This window comes from Lithobates pipiens, unplaced genomic scaffold, assembly GCF_037356315.1.
Source record: "Lithobates pipiens isolate NorthernLeopardFrog02 unplaced genomic scaffold, aLitPip1_a1.2 Scaffold_19, whole genome shotgun sequence".
Taxonomy (NCBI): Eukaryota; Metazoa; Chordata; class Amphibia; order Anura; family Ranidae; genus Lithobates; species Lithobates pipiens.
Window position 1 is genome coordinate 83,936,177 of NW_027507764.1, and position 18,766 is coordinate 83,954,942.

Consider the following 18,766-nt stretch of genomic DNA (forward strand, 5'->3'; position numbering starts at 1 on the left):
ACTTAAAGTTGTATTAATTTCTTCATTTATTTTTTTATAACCTGAATATATTTTATGATAAAGTAAACAGAAATAATTTTCCCTTTGCCTTTAAATAGAAGAAATCACGTAATAAATACAACAATAAAGATCCAACTCTAATTTGAGCAATACAAAAAATTACCCAAAAAGAAACTCATGTTAAAAAGTATATTAAATATATTTGTGTATGTGCCATAAAATCCAAAAAACTATGTATATCAGAAGTCCACCAGTAAATTAAAGCGGTAGTAAACCCATCCTGTGCTTTTTCCACCATATCAAGCTTTCCTACCTCATGAACGAGTTGCTCTGTGTAAAACGCATCCTACCTTATCCCTTTCTATGTAATCTGTCCTTTTCTAATCAATGACGTAATCGGCACATGCGCAGTTAGTCATGTTTTTCCGGCAGGCTCTTCTTCTTGCCGGAAAATTGCTGTGTGCATGCCGGTGTCTTGTCAAATAACGTCCTCCATCCGATAGTGTCCGCTGCGTACTGCACATGCGCAGTACACAGCAACACAAGTTCCGAAAATTGCAGAGGATGAACGGCGCATGCGCTGTGAGTCCAGGTTCTATCCCCACTATCCAAGTGGACATAGAGTAGGAATAAAAAAGAGCCGAGCGCAGCGAGACCGAGCCCGAAGCGTGGCGAGCGATGCTCGCCCGCGAGGGGCCCTCTAATATTCACAACCCTATGTCCGCTTGGATGGTGGGGCTACCACCTCCACTCACGGCGTAGGTGCCGTTCAGCTTCGGAGATTTTCCGAAGCTTCGTCTGCTCCGTACTGCGTATGCGCAGTACGGGGCGGACACTATTTCATGGCCGGACACTATACGGCAGAACACCGGGGCTGCTTCATTTCCTTTGGCTGATGTCAGCCCCGAGATCCCGCGACACTCCCCCGCTGAGAAGCTGAGACTCGCTACGTCACGAGTTGGAGCGCAGTGCCGAGGATAGAGCCTGTCTGTCTGAAATGAAAACGAGGCTTGGCTTCAGGAACGAATGCGCACGTGCGGGATTATGGGCACAGAAGAAGAGCGAGGGCGGAAATAAAATACAACTGAGACGAGGAAGACAGGAGTTATAATGGCAGCGGCTGAGTACAAGCAGAAGTGATCATAAAAAGTAAATTTTTTCAAGAAAGAACGTTCTATTTGCATAATGTATGTGGCGCATAGCTACTAAACAGCAACATGAAACTGCATATTGCTGATTTGGGGTTACATTATCTGAGTTTACTACCGCTTTAAGCCTCTTACCAGAAAGAGATAAAAAAGCGCTTGTTGCCTGCAAAGCGGAGGGTTGGTTAAAGAGAGAGATACCCTTTGGTGTTAACATTTTCAAGCTGGCTGCCTGGACCCTCAGTGTTACACAAAGTGCTTTTTGATCTCATTCTGGTAAGAGGCTGCGCATGGGGAGCAGCACCTGAACATTGGAAACACTTGGAAACATTGGAAGTTGGAATGTCACTTAAAGCATCTTAATTTACTGGTGGACTTCTGTTGTCTAGTTTTTTGGACCTGTTGACAAGTACACACACACACACACACATACACATACACACACACACACATACACATATATATATATATATATATATATATATATATATATATATATATATATATATATATATATATATATATATATATATATTATGTAACTTGGGGAACAGACATCAGGTACAAAGCTCCCAGGGATGAGCAGTCTTTCAGGCACAGATACTCCGAACAGGATTTCCCTGGCTCTCTCTGGAATGCTTTGCTACATATCCCCCCCTTTGTTTCAACTCCAGGGTTGGAACACCTGTAGACCAACAGGGGTGAACACAGGACAGGGCATCTACATTCCCCATCTCAACACCTGGCCTGTGTTTTACAGTGAAGGAATAATCCTGTAGAGCCAGAAAACCCCAGTTCACCCGTCTATTAGTCTCCTTCTTTTGGGCCATCCATTTCAGGGGAGCATGGTCAGTTATTAAATCAAACTGGTGCCTCAACAAATAGTACCTTAGCATGTCTACAGCCCACTTTATGGATAAACATTCCTTTTCAATGACTGCATACTTTTTCTCATGGTCATTGAACTTTCTGCTTAGGTACACCACAGGGTGTTCTTCCCCATTGTGTACCTGTGACAATACTGCCCTGATACCTACATCAGACACATCCGTCTTAACCAAATTACAGATTACAGTATTGGCTGTGCACAAAGAGCCTTTTTCAGGACTCGGAAAGATTCCTCTGCTACTGACCATTTCACCATTACAGAGTCTTTCCCTTTTGTAAGGTCTGTCAGTGGAGCAGCTATTGTTGCAAAATTCGGGATAAACTTTCTATAATACCCCGTAATCCCAAGAAAGACCCTCACCTGCTTCTTGTTTGCAGGATGTGGCCACTCCTAAATGTCTTCTATTTTATTCACTGGTTTAATGACTCCACAGCCAATAGTGTAGCCCAAATACCTGGCTTCCTCTAAAGCAATGGCACATTTTTTTGGATTTGCCATAAAACCTTCTTTGAAGAGGGAATCAAGGACAGTCTGGACACGGGGCAAGTGACTGCTATGTAACACTATATTGTCCAGGCTGTTGCATACCGTCGATGGGGTGTTAGGGTCCTGTCCATGGCCCTCTGAAATGTGGCAGGGGACTTTTGCAACCCAAAAGGCTTTTTTCTATATTGAAAGGAACCCTCTGGGGTCACAAATGCAGCCTTCTCTTTGGCGCTAACAGTCAGGGGTATTTGCCAATAATGTATATCGTTACAGAACCTCCAAGTGCCATCTGGCTTTGGGACTAATCCAATCACTATTGGATTCCTTAATGACATCTAGCTCCAACATCTTTTTAACTTCATCATTGATATCCTTTCTTCTAGCTGCGGGAATTTGGTACGGTTTGAGCTTGACACAGACCCCAGGTTCAGTAACAATATCATGCTGAACTGCTGAAGTCGTGCCAGGTAACTCTGAAAATGTCTCGCTATTCCTTATCAGGAACTGTCTAGCTTCCTGTTTTTGAGAATATGACAGGATGTCTGGAATCGTGACCTCAGAGATCAGAGGGTACTCAGTACCCTTAGGCATTACTGGGAGGGACCTCGCAGTTAATGCCAGTCTAACCTTCCAGGGCTTTCCATGTGGTAAATCTGTTCCGGCTTCCTTTTACCTGGTTGATACAGTACACTTTGTAATTGACCTCCCCAACTCTTTCAATTACTTCGAAGGGACGCTGCCACTGAGCCAGGAACTTGCTCTCAATGGTGAGAACTAACACCAGAACCCTGTCACCAGGTGAGAAAACACAGAGTTGGGTCCCCCTGTCCGCTCCTAAACCGATCCTACCCATTTAAATCAATGGGGCAGCGCGGCTATACCGGCGCTTTGCGTTCGGCTTTAACCCTTTTTCTTTTTTTTTTAATACCGCCGCCAAAACCACTAATTTTAGCGCCACTTTACCGCCGACGCCCCTCCCGCCCCAGTGTGAAAGGGGCCTAAGTGTTCTTTTACCATGGGCATGATTGCTACAACCCTGTCCTGCATTTGAGAGATATGCTCAATGACACTTTTGTAGGGTGTCTGCTCCCCCTCCCAGGTTTCTTTGGCTATGTCTAAGAGTCCCTGAGGGTGTCTCCCATAAAGCGACTCAAATGTAGAATACCCCGTAGAGGACTGGGGAACCTCCACGATGGCAAACATCCCAGTCCCAGTTTTTCCCATCCTTGTCAACAACCTGTTTTAACATGCTCTTTAATGTTTTATTGAAGCGTTCCACCAAGCCATTAGTTTGAGGGTGGTACACAGAGGTTCACTACTGCACCACCTTAAATAACTTGCACAACTCCCTAGTTACTCGTGACATAAATGGGGTGCCCTGGTCTGTAAGGACTTCCTTAGGGATCCCAACATGACTGAACTGAATAGCTTTGGTATATATACAGAACGACTCTTTTGTTCTTAGCAGATACAGTGCTTAAGGGAACTGCCTTGGGGTAACAGGTAGCGTAATCCATGATTACAAGAATATGCTGATGACCCCGTGTAGATCTAGGGAGTGGGCCCACCAGGTCCATGGCAATCCTCTCAAAGGTCACTTCAACAATGGGTAAAGGCACTAAAGGACTTTCGGAAGTGGGGTAGTGGGGCTGACATTTGACACACAGGACAAGATTGACAATAATTCTCAATATCTTTCTATATCCTGGGCCAGTAAAACCTGCGCAACACCCTTTCCGTGTTTTTTTTCTCAACACTTAAATGATCTCCTAGCAAGTGCCCATGGGCAAGTACCAACACCACCCATCTGTATGGCTTAGGGACCACCGACTGTTCAACAATTTCATCATTCTTTTTACATACATGATACAGTAAATCCTCATTGCTGCTGAAATGAGGAAAACAGGGCCTGTCCTCTGGTTTGACAGGTACATCATTAATCACTACTACATTTTCCCGGGCCCTGGCAAGGGTAGGTTCTTTTCTCTGCTTGGTACCAAAGTTTTCTCTGTACACATTAAGGTCAGCAAACTCCAATGTAGCCTCAGAGTCAGCAGACGGCTGACAACCTTCACTGGCTGTGGGGACTTCCTCAGGCTCCTCCAGCTCCCCTGCCATAACCGAGAAAGGAACACCTGGAGAACACTTAGAGGAGTCCCCACATTGTCAGTGCCGGCCAGGAGTTCTGCCTCTGCCTCTGCCACAGTTACTGAGACCGGGTCAGGACAATCCCAGAGTTCCCAAAACTTAAGGAAGTCCCTACTAATGATGGCTTCATGCACCAAGTGGGGCACAAGTCCCACCTGATGGGTCACTGCACTTAAGTCAGTTTTAAAGCTAACAGTGACTTTAGGATACTCCCGGGTATCCCCATGTACACAGATCACAGCAACTTTTTTTTGCATGAAAATTCACAGTTTCAACCATCTCAGCTTTAAAGTCAGTATACTTCCAGAATCCAGTAATGCCATAATAGGCTTATTATTAACAGTCATTTGGCACATGTGTTTTCCTGCAATTGGTGCTGCAGCGCATGAAACAGCAGCCAATATAGACTGCCTTCTATAACATACATCACACTGGATAGATTCATCTCTCAATGGACAGTTTGCTACAACATGTCCCAGTTCCTGGCAATGGAAACACCTGGTGCTGCCCCAGTTTGATTTGTTGACAGGCAGTGGCTTCCCTTGTTTGGGACATCAAACTTCAGCCCTGGCATCAAAAATCCTCCCCCTCTATCTCCTTGCCATGCTTACCACCCACTTCCCCTGGAATAGTCTAGCCTGGGGAGACCGTGGCTTTGGGTGGAAAGCCCACGTGGCTGTAGTGGTGGTGACCAGGCTCTCTGCAGCAAAGTATTTCTCTACGAACTCCACCAGTTTGTTTGCCGACTTGGGGTCTCCTTGACTCACTCACTTCTGCAGGGGAACTGGTAGTGACCTCAAGAATCTGTCCATGAATCTGTCCACACACTCCACTATTTGTAGCCCAGACAGGGACTCCGGCTGGGCTACAGGTGACGTAGAGTGACGTAATCACGGGCTACAGACGCCTAGAGTGTTACCCCCAGCGTAGAGAGCGGGTGCTTATGACAGTGTTATGCAAAACTAATGGACACGGTAAAAACCACCTATAGCGATTCAGTGCTCCGCCGGACATCTTGATGTCTGTGATCTTTGATATAGCGGAGGACACTACCACCTGAACGGGGATCCAGAAAAGTGCTGATGGCTGACCAGTATCGTGCTGAGATATCGGCTAAGTAAACTACATCAACATATCCTGATGTTCTGGCTGATCGGATGGGCTAAGCAGCGCTGTGTTGGACATTGTCATGTCCTCTGGAAATCTGAATAAGTAATGAGGATGTTTATTCACGGCTGTTAACTTGGTAAACTGCCAGCAATCGATCAACGCTCCGTCAGGAAGAGGTAATGTAGCAAAGTTTTGTAAAACTGAATAGCTGCAAGTGAGATGAGATGGCTACAAGGTAGACTATTTAAAATCACTGGTTCTACTGATTGCTACTTTGTAGGGACTGAGGACCTGTATCTAGATACAGGAGACATCCGCAGAAGCTATCTGTGATTTAAAATCATCCACAAAATCCTTTTTTCAATGGAAAAAGATCTCTTCCCCATCAGTATTTGAACTTGACATTTTTGTCCCATATTGTTTACAAAATACTTGATGAAATAACATATCTCTTGGAATATTAGAACTTCAGAAGACTTGTTTAAGTGGTGATAGTCCATTGGTAACACCTAACATTGATTAATTGGTTGCTCTGTCAACCACGCTATAGAAAATAAATTGTTTTCTTTAGATATTCTGGGGAACCACTCACACACTGAGCTCTCTGTTATAGTATAAATTATTTAATTTTGGTAAAAAGGAAGATCGCTTCCATAAATGAGCTCAATGTGTGAGTGATCTGAGTGACGCCTTGTCCGTTTTGTTTGTCTTATATGTGTCTTTTCATTTAAATGTATCTTGATCATTGGTTGTAGGACGCACTAGGGGTGCACGTGTTGGAAGTCCAGCAGGGTCGGATGTATTTTAGTCATAGGGCAATGTGATTTTATACTTGTGTGGTCTGTTTTTGCTAACTAATAAAAAGTTTGAATTAACTAGTATTACCCTATATTTGTCCACTACAGCCATAGTAGCTGTCTTTTTCCTTTCGGGTATAGTTAATCTTTGACTGTACTTGAAAGGTAACCCCCCCCTTTTTATTGTATGCTATTTTTGGCTACGGCAGTAGCTTCCTGTAAATGGAGGAGAGACATAATAGGGGATATAAACCATGACCACTTAGATAGTTTTAGTGATGATATGAGTTCCGATTATCTCCTTTTTTTGCAAATACTCCGTCTGTAGCCATTTCTGCACCAGGTGGATTAGGTCGAACATCTGCGCTCTTGGGGGCCTCTTGTCTTGGAAGAACCAGCTGTGGTCCCGCTGTGCTCGAACTGCCAAGTTGACATGAGTCGCGCCAAGATTTCCTGCTTGACTTTTTCATAATCTCCCTCTTCTGCCGATTCCAGATCATAGTAGGCCTTCTGTGATTCTCCAGACCCATATGGATGACTGAGGGCTTGTCTCCAACATCATTAATTTTAGCAGGTGACCATTGTGCTAGCGTCTCCACAACCTTAATCTGGGTTTTCCTAGCCGCTTCTGCAATTTCTCCTGTATAATAGCGTTAATTTGCTGTTGTGCAGCATTGGACACCACCATTTGTTTGAGGATTTCCTCCATGTTTAGTCACTTTAGGTACTGGCCCATTTAAGTAGTAGCTAACTACTGCTGCCGCCTGGGGGACAGGTAGCAGGTACAAAGCTCCCTGGGATGAGCAGTCTTTCTGACACAGATACCAAATCCAGTGAGGTAGTGACAAACAGTGCGGTGTTTATTTGTGATATATACAAGTCTATATACAGGTGCTGTACAGTGTTCCAAAAACAAATAGGAACACAAATAGCCAAACAAAAACCTAGCTGTGTCTCGCCACTAACTATACAATATCTACAGATCCTAACTACCAGGCTGAGCAAGCCTACAGCTTGTCAGCTTTCACATACTGTCAAGTCCCGAGTGTGATGCTGGATTGCTGAGAGAGCGTCCCTTGCAGCTAAGTGCAGCATACCCCTGGGAGTGAGACAGGGAGTACGGTGCTCAAAGAAGCACCGATTGCCTGGTAGGGCTGCTGGGTAAGCTGGTTAGCAGAGGCAGCTGGGGTGCGCTGTTGAGCTGATTGGGCAACTGTACAAGGATAGATCCCAACTAATGAAACAGTAGAACAAACCAAGAACAGAGCCAAAAGCCAGGCCAGGGGTCATACACAGCAGGATCAGTCCGAGATGAGTACAGCAGGACAATCAGGAACAGAGTAAGTAGGCAGGCCAGGGGTCATACAACGTGCAATCAGACAAGGTACAGATGCGGAGACTGGAGAATGGTCATAGTCCACGCCGGGGGTTGATGCAGGCGGAGAGCAGTAAATGTCAAGCAAGCCAGGTAGGTAAGAGGAATCAGATATGAATGAATGAATGAATGAAATACTTGTATAGCGCACAATGCGAACTGAATCGCCTCTAGGCGCTAGATATGGATAGCAGGTACAGGAGACACAGGAAGCTGATGATAATCCAGCAACTTGTATGCATCTGCGGTAGGCTTAAATAGGCCAGAGGGCACCAACAATTGTCACGGGGTGCACCCGTTGTCGCGCACCTGTGTGTGTGCATGCGCACAGGGATTGGCCCGGCGCAACCATGACGGGTACTGGCAGGATTGCCCGTCCTATTTACCTGACACATACACAGCTTAATAGCTTTTACCAGCTTGTTGCTCTCCTAGACAGAAGTTGTCTGAGGTTCCCAGGCCAAGAACACTGGCTGTCTGTCTCAGGTGAGTTTCACTAGCCAGGGGGAGAGGACCAAGACCCGAACTGAACCATGGATCAAAGATCCCTGAACGTGTATAAGAGGAGCCTGGGAGACGTATAAACCCTGAACCAGCTCTCTCTGGGATGCTCCGCTAATATATATATATATAAATATATATATATATATATATATATATATGTAGCACTAACCCCTGAAGGAGCTGATGGTTTATTTTATTTATTCGGGCTTACCGTTACCTCACCTGCTCGCCTCTTCGTCTTAGCCCACGTACACACGGTCGGAGATTTTGCCAACCAAATCCGTCGGATTTTGCCCGTCGGATTTAGTCCGATGGATTGTGTCCGAAACTGTTGCATACACACAGTTGGGCCAAGTTGGCGAAAAATCCGATCTTTCAGAACGTGATGACGTAATTTCGTTACGATGGGACTACATTCAGGCTAGTAGCCAATAGCTTTGATGTAGGAATTTGATCTGAGCATGCGTGGCACTTGGTCCGATGAAAATGCTCTACACATGATCGGATTAGGTCCGTCCGGCCCAGTTGGTCGGGAAATATTTCCAACATGTTGGAAAATTGGGTCGGACGGAGATTCGGACGGAATCAGTCCGATGCATACCACACAAAGTCGGATTATCTGATGACACGGTCCGATAAGACTCATTCTGACAGATTCTCCGACCGTGTGTACAAGGGCTTAGGGGGGTCCCGTTGGAAAGTAGCCCAAATGATGATAAATCCGACACTTAGTCCTTTTTGAAGATTTATTTAGGGATAACACCAAAGAAAGACAAAAGACACAGTCCTTCAATAGAGGGTTAGAGGATAAAGGGGAGTTCAGGCACCTAGTAATTGCGGGTTAGAGGTAGTAGAGGTATTAGTTGGATCCAGAGGACAAACAGTCTCTGCCACAGACTTGTCAATTGAACTTAGTGGTTTTGAGAGTTTTAGGAAGAACTACCATACAGTACCAGATTCTTCCAGCTGACCCAGCGATACTGTAAGGATATTGATCCGGGTTGCGTCCTTCAACTGAGTTTCCAGGCTCCTCCAGAGACACCAGCCTTGCGCTCGGTCCTCCACCTGAGAAGTCGTCCCCTGGATTCTCCAGTTCTCTTGGCTTCTCCCCGCAGGCGAGACAGCACAGGATCACCCCTGGATCAGTAGGCCCCAAGACATTCCTGGGCCTACACACTCAGTTGCGAGGCCTCAGGCCAGCCAGCCTCGAGGCGCAGATTCATGCGACACAGTCCCCAGGCCAGAAAGGCCATGGGGTCGGGATAGCGGACCCCAAGACAGGGACCCGGGAACAGACAGACAGCCCCAGAAAAATGGTGTCAGTACCTTAAATACCCTCTCCCAGAATGCACAGCAGGGAAACCACACCCACTGAACTATTTCCGAGCAAGAGGTGGCATCCAATGCATCCAGCCTACTGCTGTTCCACACCCACTAACGGTGACAGTGACACCTACGGTCAAATGGGAATCAGTGCAACCCAGCTGGACTGGTACAGCAACCAGAACTTTTAGAAAAATTAGTCTGAGCCAAACTACAGCTTCAGACAATTAAATTTGAATAAGTACAATAGCGTCTGCCCATCAGGAGCAGGGTGCTACATACTCCCCCCTCATCCCCATCATGTCCCCATCATCTGGAAAAAATAAAGGCTTTCAGTCCTGAAAGTCTGGTACCTGAACTTAAAACTTGGACAGGGAAGGGAAAAGAGAAGGTAAAACAAACACTCAACATATTTGAATAATTTTACATGCAAACAGGTTACATAACACATAACTCCTATTTTCTAACTATATAAACCACCCACTCTCCAGCAGCTTGATAGAAGATTGTGTTGCTTTCCTGAAATAAAAGACACAAACAGAAAAACAGAAGCATACAAAATGTGTGACTTTAGGAAGCAAAGCCCCATTTCAAAAGAAAATGAAATGACACTTTCTTTCCAATATATTTACTGTGTGTCTAAGTGTAAAAAAGTCCAACCTGTTGTGCAAACTTCCACCATCTAGTGTCGAAAGCATTGAAGAACTAAGTCCTTTATACAAGTACTGTGGCCGGTAGATAGTCTTGACCCGAAGTCTCTTTCCAAGAACCCTAGCTCTATCTAACTACAGTTTCCTTGAATTGCGGACGTACGCCCCCAACATGTAGCACTAACCCCCGAAGGAGCTGCTGGTTTATTCGGGCTTACCGTTACCTCACCTGCTCGCCTCTTCGTCTTAGGGGGGTCCCGTTGGAAAGTAGCCCAAATGATGATAAATCCAACACTTAGTCCTTTTCGAAGATTTATTTAGGGATAACACCAAAGAAAGACAAAATACACAGTCCTTCAATAGAGGTTTAGAGGATAAAGGGGAGTTCAGGCACCTAGTAATTGCGGGTTAGCGGTATTAGTTGGATCCAGAGGACAAACAGCTCCACAGACTGGATCCAACAGTCACCGGATAGGCCCCTTTCACTTGACCTAGCAGCCGATGAAATGCTAAACAAAGTCTCTGCCACAGACTTGTCAATTGAACTTAGTGGTTTTGAGAGTTTGAGGAAGAACTACCATACAGTACCAGATTTTTTCAGCCGACCTGGCGATACTGTAAGGATATTGATCTGGGTTCAACTGAGTTTCCAGGCTCCTCCAGAGACACCAGCCTTGCGCTCGGTCCTCCACCTGAGAAATCCTCCCCTGGATTCTCCAGTTCTCTTGGCTTCTCCCCGCAGGTGAGATAGCACAGGTCCACCCCTGGATCAGTAGGCCCCAAGACATTCCTGGCCCTACACTCTCAGTTGCGAGGCCTCTGGCCAGCCGGCCCAGAGGCATGGATCCATGCGACACAGGCCCCAGGCCAGGAGGGCCATAGCGGACTCCAAGACAGGGACCCGGGAACAGACAGACAGCCCCAGAAAAACCTTAAATACCTTCTCCCAGAATGCACAGCAGGGAATCCACACCCACTGAACTATTTCTGAGCAAGAGGTGGCATTCAATGCATCCAGCCTGCTGCTGTTCCACACCCCCCGACGGTGACAGCGACACCTACGGTCAAGTAGGAATCAGTGCAACCCAGCTGGACTGGTACAGAAACCAGAACTTTTAGAAAAATTAGTCTGAGCCAAACTACAGCTTCAGACAATTAAATTTGAAAAAGTACAATAGCGTCTGCCCATCAGGAGCAGGGCGCTACACACACACACACACGCACACACACACACATATATATATATATATATATATATATATATATATATTTTTTTTTTTTTTGTATTTCTTTTTGGATAATTTTCAGTATTGCTCAAATTAGAGTCAGAACTTTAATGTTGCATTTTTTCATTGTTGGATTTATTATGTGATTGCATTTATTTAAAGGGATATGTGCAGTTATTACTGTATATTTGATTGCTAATATCCTGTATTCAGACATTTTGGAGTGCTGTAGTCTCATACACTAAGCGCAAGTTTAATTATTCTTTTTTCCAATATTTTATGATAGGCAGACACATTGACTAAATGTGAAAATAACGCAGTTCTAATTTTTTTAATGTGTAATGTATTTTTTATAATAATCTGTGAAAATTTTTGACTAAATTATTTTCTTTTATTTGCGCTGAATACAGGAACCCCAAAAATGTGTAGGTCTTAATACATATGTCAGTACTGTATTGTCAATAAACAAGTGTGTATATAGTAGATTTATAGATATTAGGCATTTTCCAAAACTGTGTTTAGAGTTCCGTGGCTGTAATTCACCAATTATTAAAATAAATAATAATTATTAATTGACCTAACAATAATTAACTAATTATTGTCCACCAATGAAAACACTAACCTATTAACTAGCTTGTTAACTAACTAACTAACTAACTAACTAACTAACCAAGTAATATTTTTAATACATTTGATATATCACATTTTCTTGTATTCTTTCTTTTTTTTTAACATTGTTTAACTTTCACAGTTTGCCCCACAGATATCATTCTGTCCTCATAGCTGTGCAACATGAAATGAAATGCAATGTAGCAGTCAGCTAGAAAGGTTTATTTTTAAAAATGTTCCCTGTTCTCTGTGAGTATCTTGACTGGTTATTCATGAGTGGTTACCGGTCAAGCCTTTGGGTCTAGGTATTTGTCTAGAACCCCTAGGGCGAAGAACTTTAATTTTTGTCCCAGTGGGGAAAACTGGTGAGCAAAATGTTAATTTGCAATTGAAGGGTTGGTAAGAAGTTCATAACCTCTTTGTAATGTCTTATTACATGAAATGTTACAAATTATTCTCCATTAACAGGGTTATAAGTTTGGGACTTTTACCATGGAGGAAGATATTTCACAGCTCAAGACATGGCAGTGACAAACTGAACTTTGCTTTCCAGACAAACCTCTGGTCACCTGCTCCTGGTGTTCCTCTAGAAAACCATCCAGGAGACTCAGGCTTCAAAATGTTGTGGCCCTAATGGATTACAATTAGAATTACATGGGGAACTGACTTAGGTTAACAACAGTGGTGAATCAGTTGAAAAGCAAAGTCAGAATTGTCACGGAGCTGGGTTTTCCATTTTTATTGCAGTGTTTAACTGAAACTGCACTAAATGCCTAGCAGGGATCAACATTTAAACAGAGACCTGTTTTAATGGAGTTGCTCTATAAAATATAACATATGTAAATATTCTCTTTTTGGAAGAGCTTAATCAATTTTATATAACAGAGATATCCAAATGCCATAATATTAATGGTATGTGTTTTTGTAGGAACCCACCACCGACCCTACGTCAGCCAGAACTGTGGTCACCTGATCTTAATGACTTTATCAGCAAGTGAGTAGAATCCTTCCTTACCTCCTTACTTTATATGCTGAGACCCAAAAACAAGCAACACATAATCATACTGTTATGCTTTGCAGGTCCAAAAGCCATGTCTTGTGGGGTTCCTTCATGTCTCCTCTAGCAAAGTTCTTAGGCAGTCTTGCTGTCAATGGGTAGGGATTATTGTAGCTTTATTTCCTTATACAAACATATGCCCCCTCTCCTATTGCAGGACTAATGGAGAACATTTCTGGGTTCTGTGAAATTTTGTGAAAAGCCTTTCATAGATGGCAGGTGCCCATATTGTATTTAATAATTGTCTTGGACTGGCAAGATAGCAGAAAATCTTTACATTTGTATTAAACTTGGCATGACGTGTATTTCACTGACTGTGCAAGGAAACCCACGTGAGGATTGGGTGTCCTGACCTTGTTTGGTGTTCATGTATTGAGAAGGAAATCTCAATCAATTTCTGAATTGCTCCAGGCACTAGGAATCAGTGGAGTATTTTAGCCAAAATTTATTTTGCCATGAAATTTCATCAAAGTTAGCCTCTAATTTCAAAATGCTTAGGTAAAATTAGCATACAAAAACAATGTCACACTAGAGAATCTAGAGAACCAGGACATGACAGGGCAGAAAAATACTCTTTTACTGGCTGAATGAGTGAGGTGTCATAAGCACTTTTTAGCAATTCCGTTGCTAGTGAATTTTTTGCCAACAATAGGGTAACAAGTATGACATTGGCCTAATACTAACTCTTCCTTATCCCTAACGTTAACCTTAATCCTTTGTTTATAAACAAAGTCATCTGATTGTTATGTCAGCACTGAACGGGTGGACACAAAACTTGTGAATAAACTTAGAGTTAGCTATAACCCTAACTTAGGACTAGGTTTTGCATTAGCATTAGGGTTCCTCAGTGTCTAATGTTATCAGCTAAGGATGGTGCTTTTGTGGCTCAAGTAAAGGTTCAGAAAAGTTTAAAGGAGCTTACTTTATCCTCACCTTAACACTCAAGAGCTATATATGACCCACTGCACCCCTAAAAACCATCTTCTTTTAGACGTCTCTATATATTTTAGTGCATTTAGCTAAAAAAAACGAAATTATGCCAAAATATCCATATTTTTACCAAAGTGAAAAAATCCTAATTTCCTTAATCACTACTAACAACAAAATATGAAACTATACTATGCTGTTACATGGGCAATGTAGCCACCATATAATTGGTAAGGTCTACAATGGTTTATCAGGCAAAATATGGACATCTTGCTCTTTACTACCATTGCTAATTTGAATGTAGTTAATGTGTATGTATAGCCAAAAACTTTGTTCAGTTTTTGGTAGAGTGGGGAAAGATTAAATCCTCTACCAGTTTATTTTCTGTCTAATTTGTGTCCTAATGGGGTTTTTTGCTTCACAAAAAGAGTCACAAAAAGAATTGGTATTACCGTCTTAAACAGCTGTCCCTGGAAAAGATATCACCATTAGAATACTTACACTTATCTTTTGTTCTGGGGACAAATTAAAAAATGATTAGCAACTCTGGGTGGAGTTTATTACCAGCTTGGAGAGAATTCAAAGCCCCATGTTTAGTTCTAGGATCCAAGGGGCACCACAAGGTGAACAGTAGTAATATGAAGACAAAAAAAGGAACTTACAGAGCTATGTTTCTACATGTCAGCATTGTGTTTATTTTAGAAATGGTTAAGGTTAGATTTGATTTATTTAAGATAAATAATTAAAAAGCAAGCATAAGCTAAATCCTATTTCTAGACACATTACAAAGCATATTTTCCTCATATAAAAACTTGAATGAAGACTATAAACATAGTATACAATACAATAGTAAGTGCCAAACAATCCTATTAACATATAGCTGTTAATCCCATTTGGTATTTCTCACAGTTATTTGAGCAGTTATTAACCTAATTATCATTAAAGGTCTTTTTAAAAGAAAAATATGCAGCCTATAGTGTAAAAGGTAAATGAAAAGGAGACATTTAAGGTTTGAAGCATGACATACCATGGACTTTCTAAGAATATAGAAAATCTGTATAAACCAGTGATTATCATTGTGGCTACTGTGGCAGTTGGTGTTCTGGGTCCTCTATATGAGTGGTGGTGGTCCTCAGAGTTCATAGAAGGTCAAGCCAAAGAGGCAGAATGAGGACCCATGGTATGGTTCAGAGAAAACAGAATAGCTTAGATTTAGTGAGGTTGCGGTCAATCCATGGGGAAGGCACACAACCCTCTGCGATTACAGGTAGGGAAAACCATGCGGGATATAAGTGGTTGCTCTTGATGCCTATGGTATCCCAAACCTGAATCCTCTGGGGGGCTCCCAGGTGGGTGGTCTGCTTCTTGGAAAGGAGGGGCTCAAAAAAAACTGTCATTGTTTTGAACTGCAGAGGTGTCCATTGGCCCATTGGAGTGTGTGATAGGATTGTGCTGTGTCTAAGGATTGACCAGAGTCATAGTGTATGATGAATGACATTAAGGTTATGTTCCAGGTCCTATTCCCACCAGAGCACCATATGAATAGAATTTATGATTGTCTGCATATTTCTTCCAGGTGCTTTTTTCTGACAGTTTAAAACATGTTGTAAACACATTGCAAATATAATTGTCCTTCATCCTAAAGGCACTTGTATGTTTGTAATGCTACTCATAAAAGAGCAATATTTAATTAAATTTTATGTTCTTTCATCAGCTATGAATCACCAAAACTACCATAAAAGATTGAAAGTGGGACGGGCCTTGATTACTCTATGTATTCTGTAAAGACTAAGAATATCTGTAATAATGACAGCTGGATATTATTATCAACGGTCCAGTATACTATGCTTCTCTGTGTCCACCACAGCCCGCCCATTCACAAATATTGTCCTGCAATGTGTAGCTGGGGACAGAGTTCATTAGCCGACAGAATTCATTAGGCAAAAGAGGTCCATGATTGAAGTAGAGCAGGTCATGGAACTTTGACAGGTCACATGACTTGGCTCTTCTGCTTTTCTTTCTTTTGACTACTCATTTATGTTTAATGCACTCCACCACCTTCAGAGTCCCGAAACTGGAAAACCACAGAGTGTATACTGCAAAACACATTGCTGTACTTTTTTTTTTAATCAAATATACGTTTATTGAGAGAACAGCAAATAAACAAAAAAAAAACAGTACTATACATACATTTTTCTATACATAGTTAAAGTGCACCTTCAAGACCAAAGACATATCCACACACATTGCCTATACCCCGCTGAGCTGTGCTTCGTGAGATACACTCCTCCTACATGTAGGGTAGCATAGCAATCAGATGGGGCTGCAACCGGAGCAGGAAACCAATAAAAAAGGTGGGGGGGGTGTGAATCCAGTGAACTTTTCCCTATGCCGAAGACCTGCATGGGGGGGGAATCCTCCAGGCGCCATGCTCCCTCCTATTTCCATCATCGTCCCCTTACTATAACAGGCGAACCATAATCAGATCAACTGGAGCCAGACCCAGAACCTCCAGCCATCACGTTTAAATCTTTTAAAAAAAATTCACACTCCCTCTATGTTGATATATGTATTTCTTGAATCTGATAGTGTCACCCATGTGACTCCCACATCGCTGTACTTTATAAATGTGTGGAGGTTTGTATGGCTGGCCCTAGGTAATATGATGCAATTAAAAGTGGTGTCACTTCTGGTTTAATTCCAGAGGTTTCTTGGAGTAAAACTCACCGATCAAGATGTTCTCAAATGCCAGCAGTAAACTACCATTTTTAGAAATCAAATCATTTTAGAAGGGCCCAATTATAAGGTTGGCAATGGGCATATTGAAGGCTACTGTTAGCAATACAAATTCATCCCTTATGTGTAATTCAACGTGTAACTACTTTGCATGTAATCAATTGGTTCTTTTGTTTGGAAATAATAAGGAATTGGTTGAAATTCAATCATTAACCACTTAAGGACCACCCCACGTATATATATATATATACTGCAGAAGGGCGGCCTTTAAGTGCAAAATCATGTACCTGTACATGTCTTTTGGCCTGGGGCGCACACGTGCCACCGGCGACCTGCTCCCCCTGTGATTGGACACAGTGGAAGCCAATCAGCAGGTCCAGCGGACCCCATGTCTGCAGGGAACCCAGCAATTATTCCAAGAGAGGCAGAAAGGTGGTCTGCCTATGTAAACAAGGAGGATCGCCATTATGCTATTAAGGAAGATAGAGATCTTGTATTTCTGCTAAGCAGGAACTCTCTGTCTTTCTACAGTAAAACCATCCCCCACACAGTAAGAAAACACCCCCAGGGAACACAGTTAACCCTTTGATCGCCCTTGATGTTAACCCCTTCCCTGCCCGTGTCATTAGTATAGTGACATTGCATTTTTTTTTAGCACTGATCACTGTATTGGTGTCACTGGTTCCCAAAAAATGTCACTTAGTGTCAGATTTGTCCGCCACAATGTTGCAGCCCTGCTAAAAAAATTCCTGTGCGCCACCATTACTTGTAAAAAAAAAAGTAAATTCCATAAATATATCCCATATTTTATAGATGCTATCATTTTTGCGCAAACCAAAATATATATATGCCTATGTAGCAAAATACATATTGGCCTAAATTGATGAAGAAATGTGATCTTTTACATTTTTTTGTTGGATGTGTTTTATAGCAGAAAGTAAAAAAAAAACAAAAAATTCTCAAAATTGTCGCTTTTTTTGCTTATAGTGCAAAAAATAAAAACCGCAGAGGTGATCAAATACCACCAAAAGAAAGCTCTATTTGTAGGAAAAAAGGATATCTTTGGGTGCAGTGTCGCACAACCGCGCAATTGTTAATTATAGCAATGCAGGGCCGTATCACAAAAAATGGCCTGGTCATGAATGGGGGTAACCTGAAGTGGTTAATCGGCAACCCACTTAGGAAGTTCCAGTTATTTTTAATTCCAGAATCAGTAGTTAGCCATGTGACCATAGCAATGATGATCACACTGATCATTGGGGTACACTCAATCCCTGTACTGTTAGCATGCTACACACTGTTTTCCCAGTAGGTATAACACATTGTCACAATATGGTAAGCCAGGTTAATACCAGTTAAACAAAAAAATACTGTGTATATAAGAGATGATTTCAGCAGTGGGTTGCTGCTTTGGGTGCCAGAAATACAGGTCCAAGTGATGGAAATCCGGCCCTGGATGCAGATTTGTAGTTTGAGGATGCAAATGTTTCAATGCAAATCCTAGGGAAAAAAGTGGCGTCTCCATGCAAGCAAAATAACAGGTGCAGATTCAAGCAAAATTATGCAAATCAGAAGCTTGTGAATGGCTGAAAGATATATTTAAGTCACCTTTGTGGAGTGATTTTTAACTTATAAATGAATGATTAATATCTCTAATATTTCCATTAAATGCTAAGTCTATCCAAAATTGTTTTGAAACATATTTTCTTACTAGTTATGTTTTCTGGCGACTCTGATCCCTCATCAAATTATGGAAGAAAGCAACATTTTTTTCTTATTACCTG

At 42.4% G+C, this 18,766-nt stretch overlaps 1 protein-coding gene across 3 annotated transcripts in view; it reads left to right on the forward strand.

The window, feature by feature from the left end:
* MYO3A (myosin IIIA) overlaps positions 1-18,766 on the forward strand; it is a 312,814-nt gene that overhangs the window by 85,621 nt on the left and 208,427 nt on the right. For all 3 annotated transcript variants that reach the window (XM_077490990.1, XM_077490992.1, XM_077490991.1), the window contains exon 8: positions 13,191-13,256. In XM_077490990.1, the coding sequence (XP_077347116.1) occupies positions 13,191-13,256 (66 nt within the window). The remainder of the gene's footprint in view (positions 1-13,190; positions 13,257-18,766) is intronic.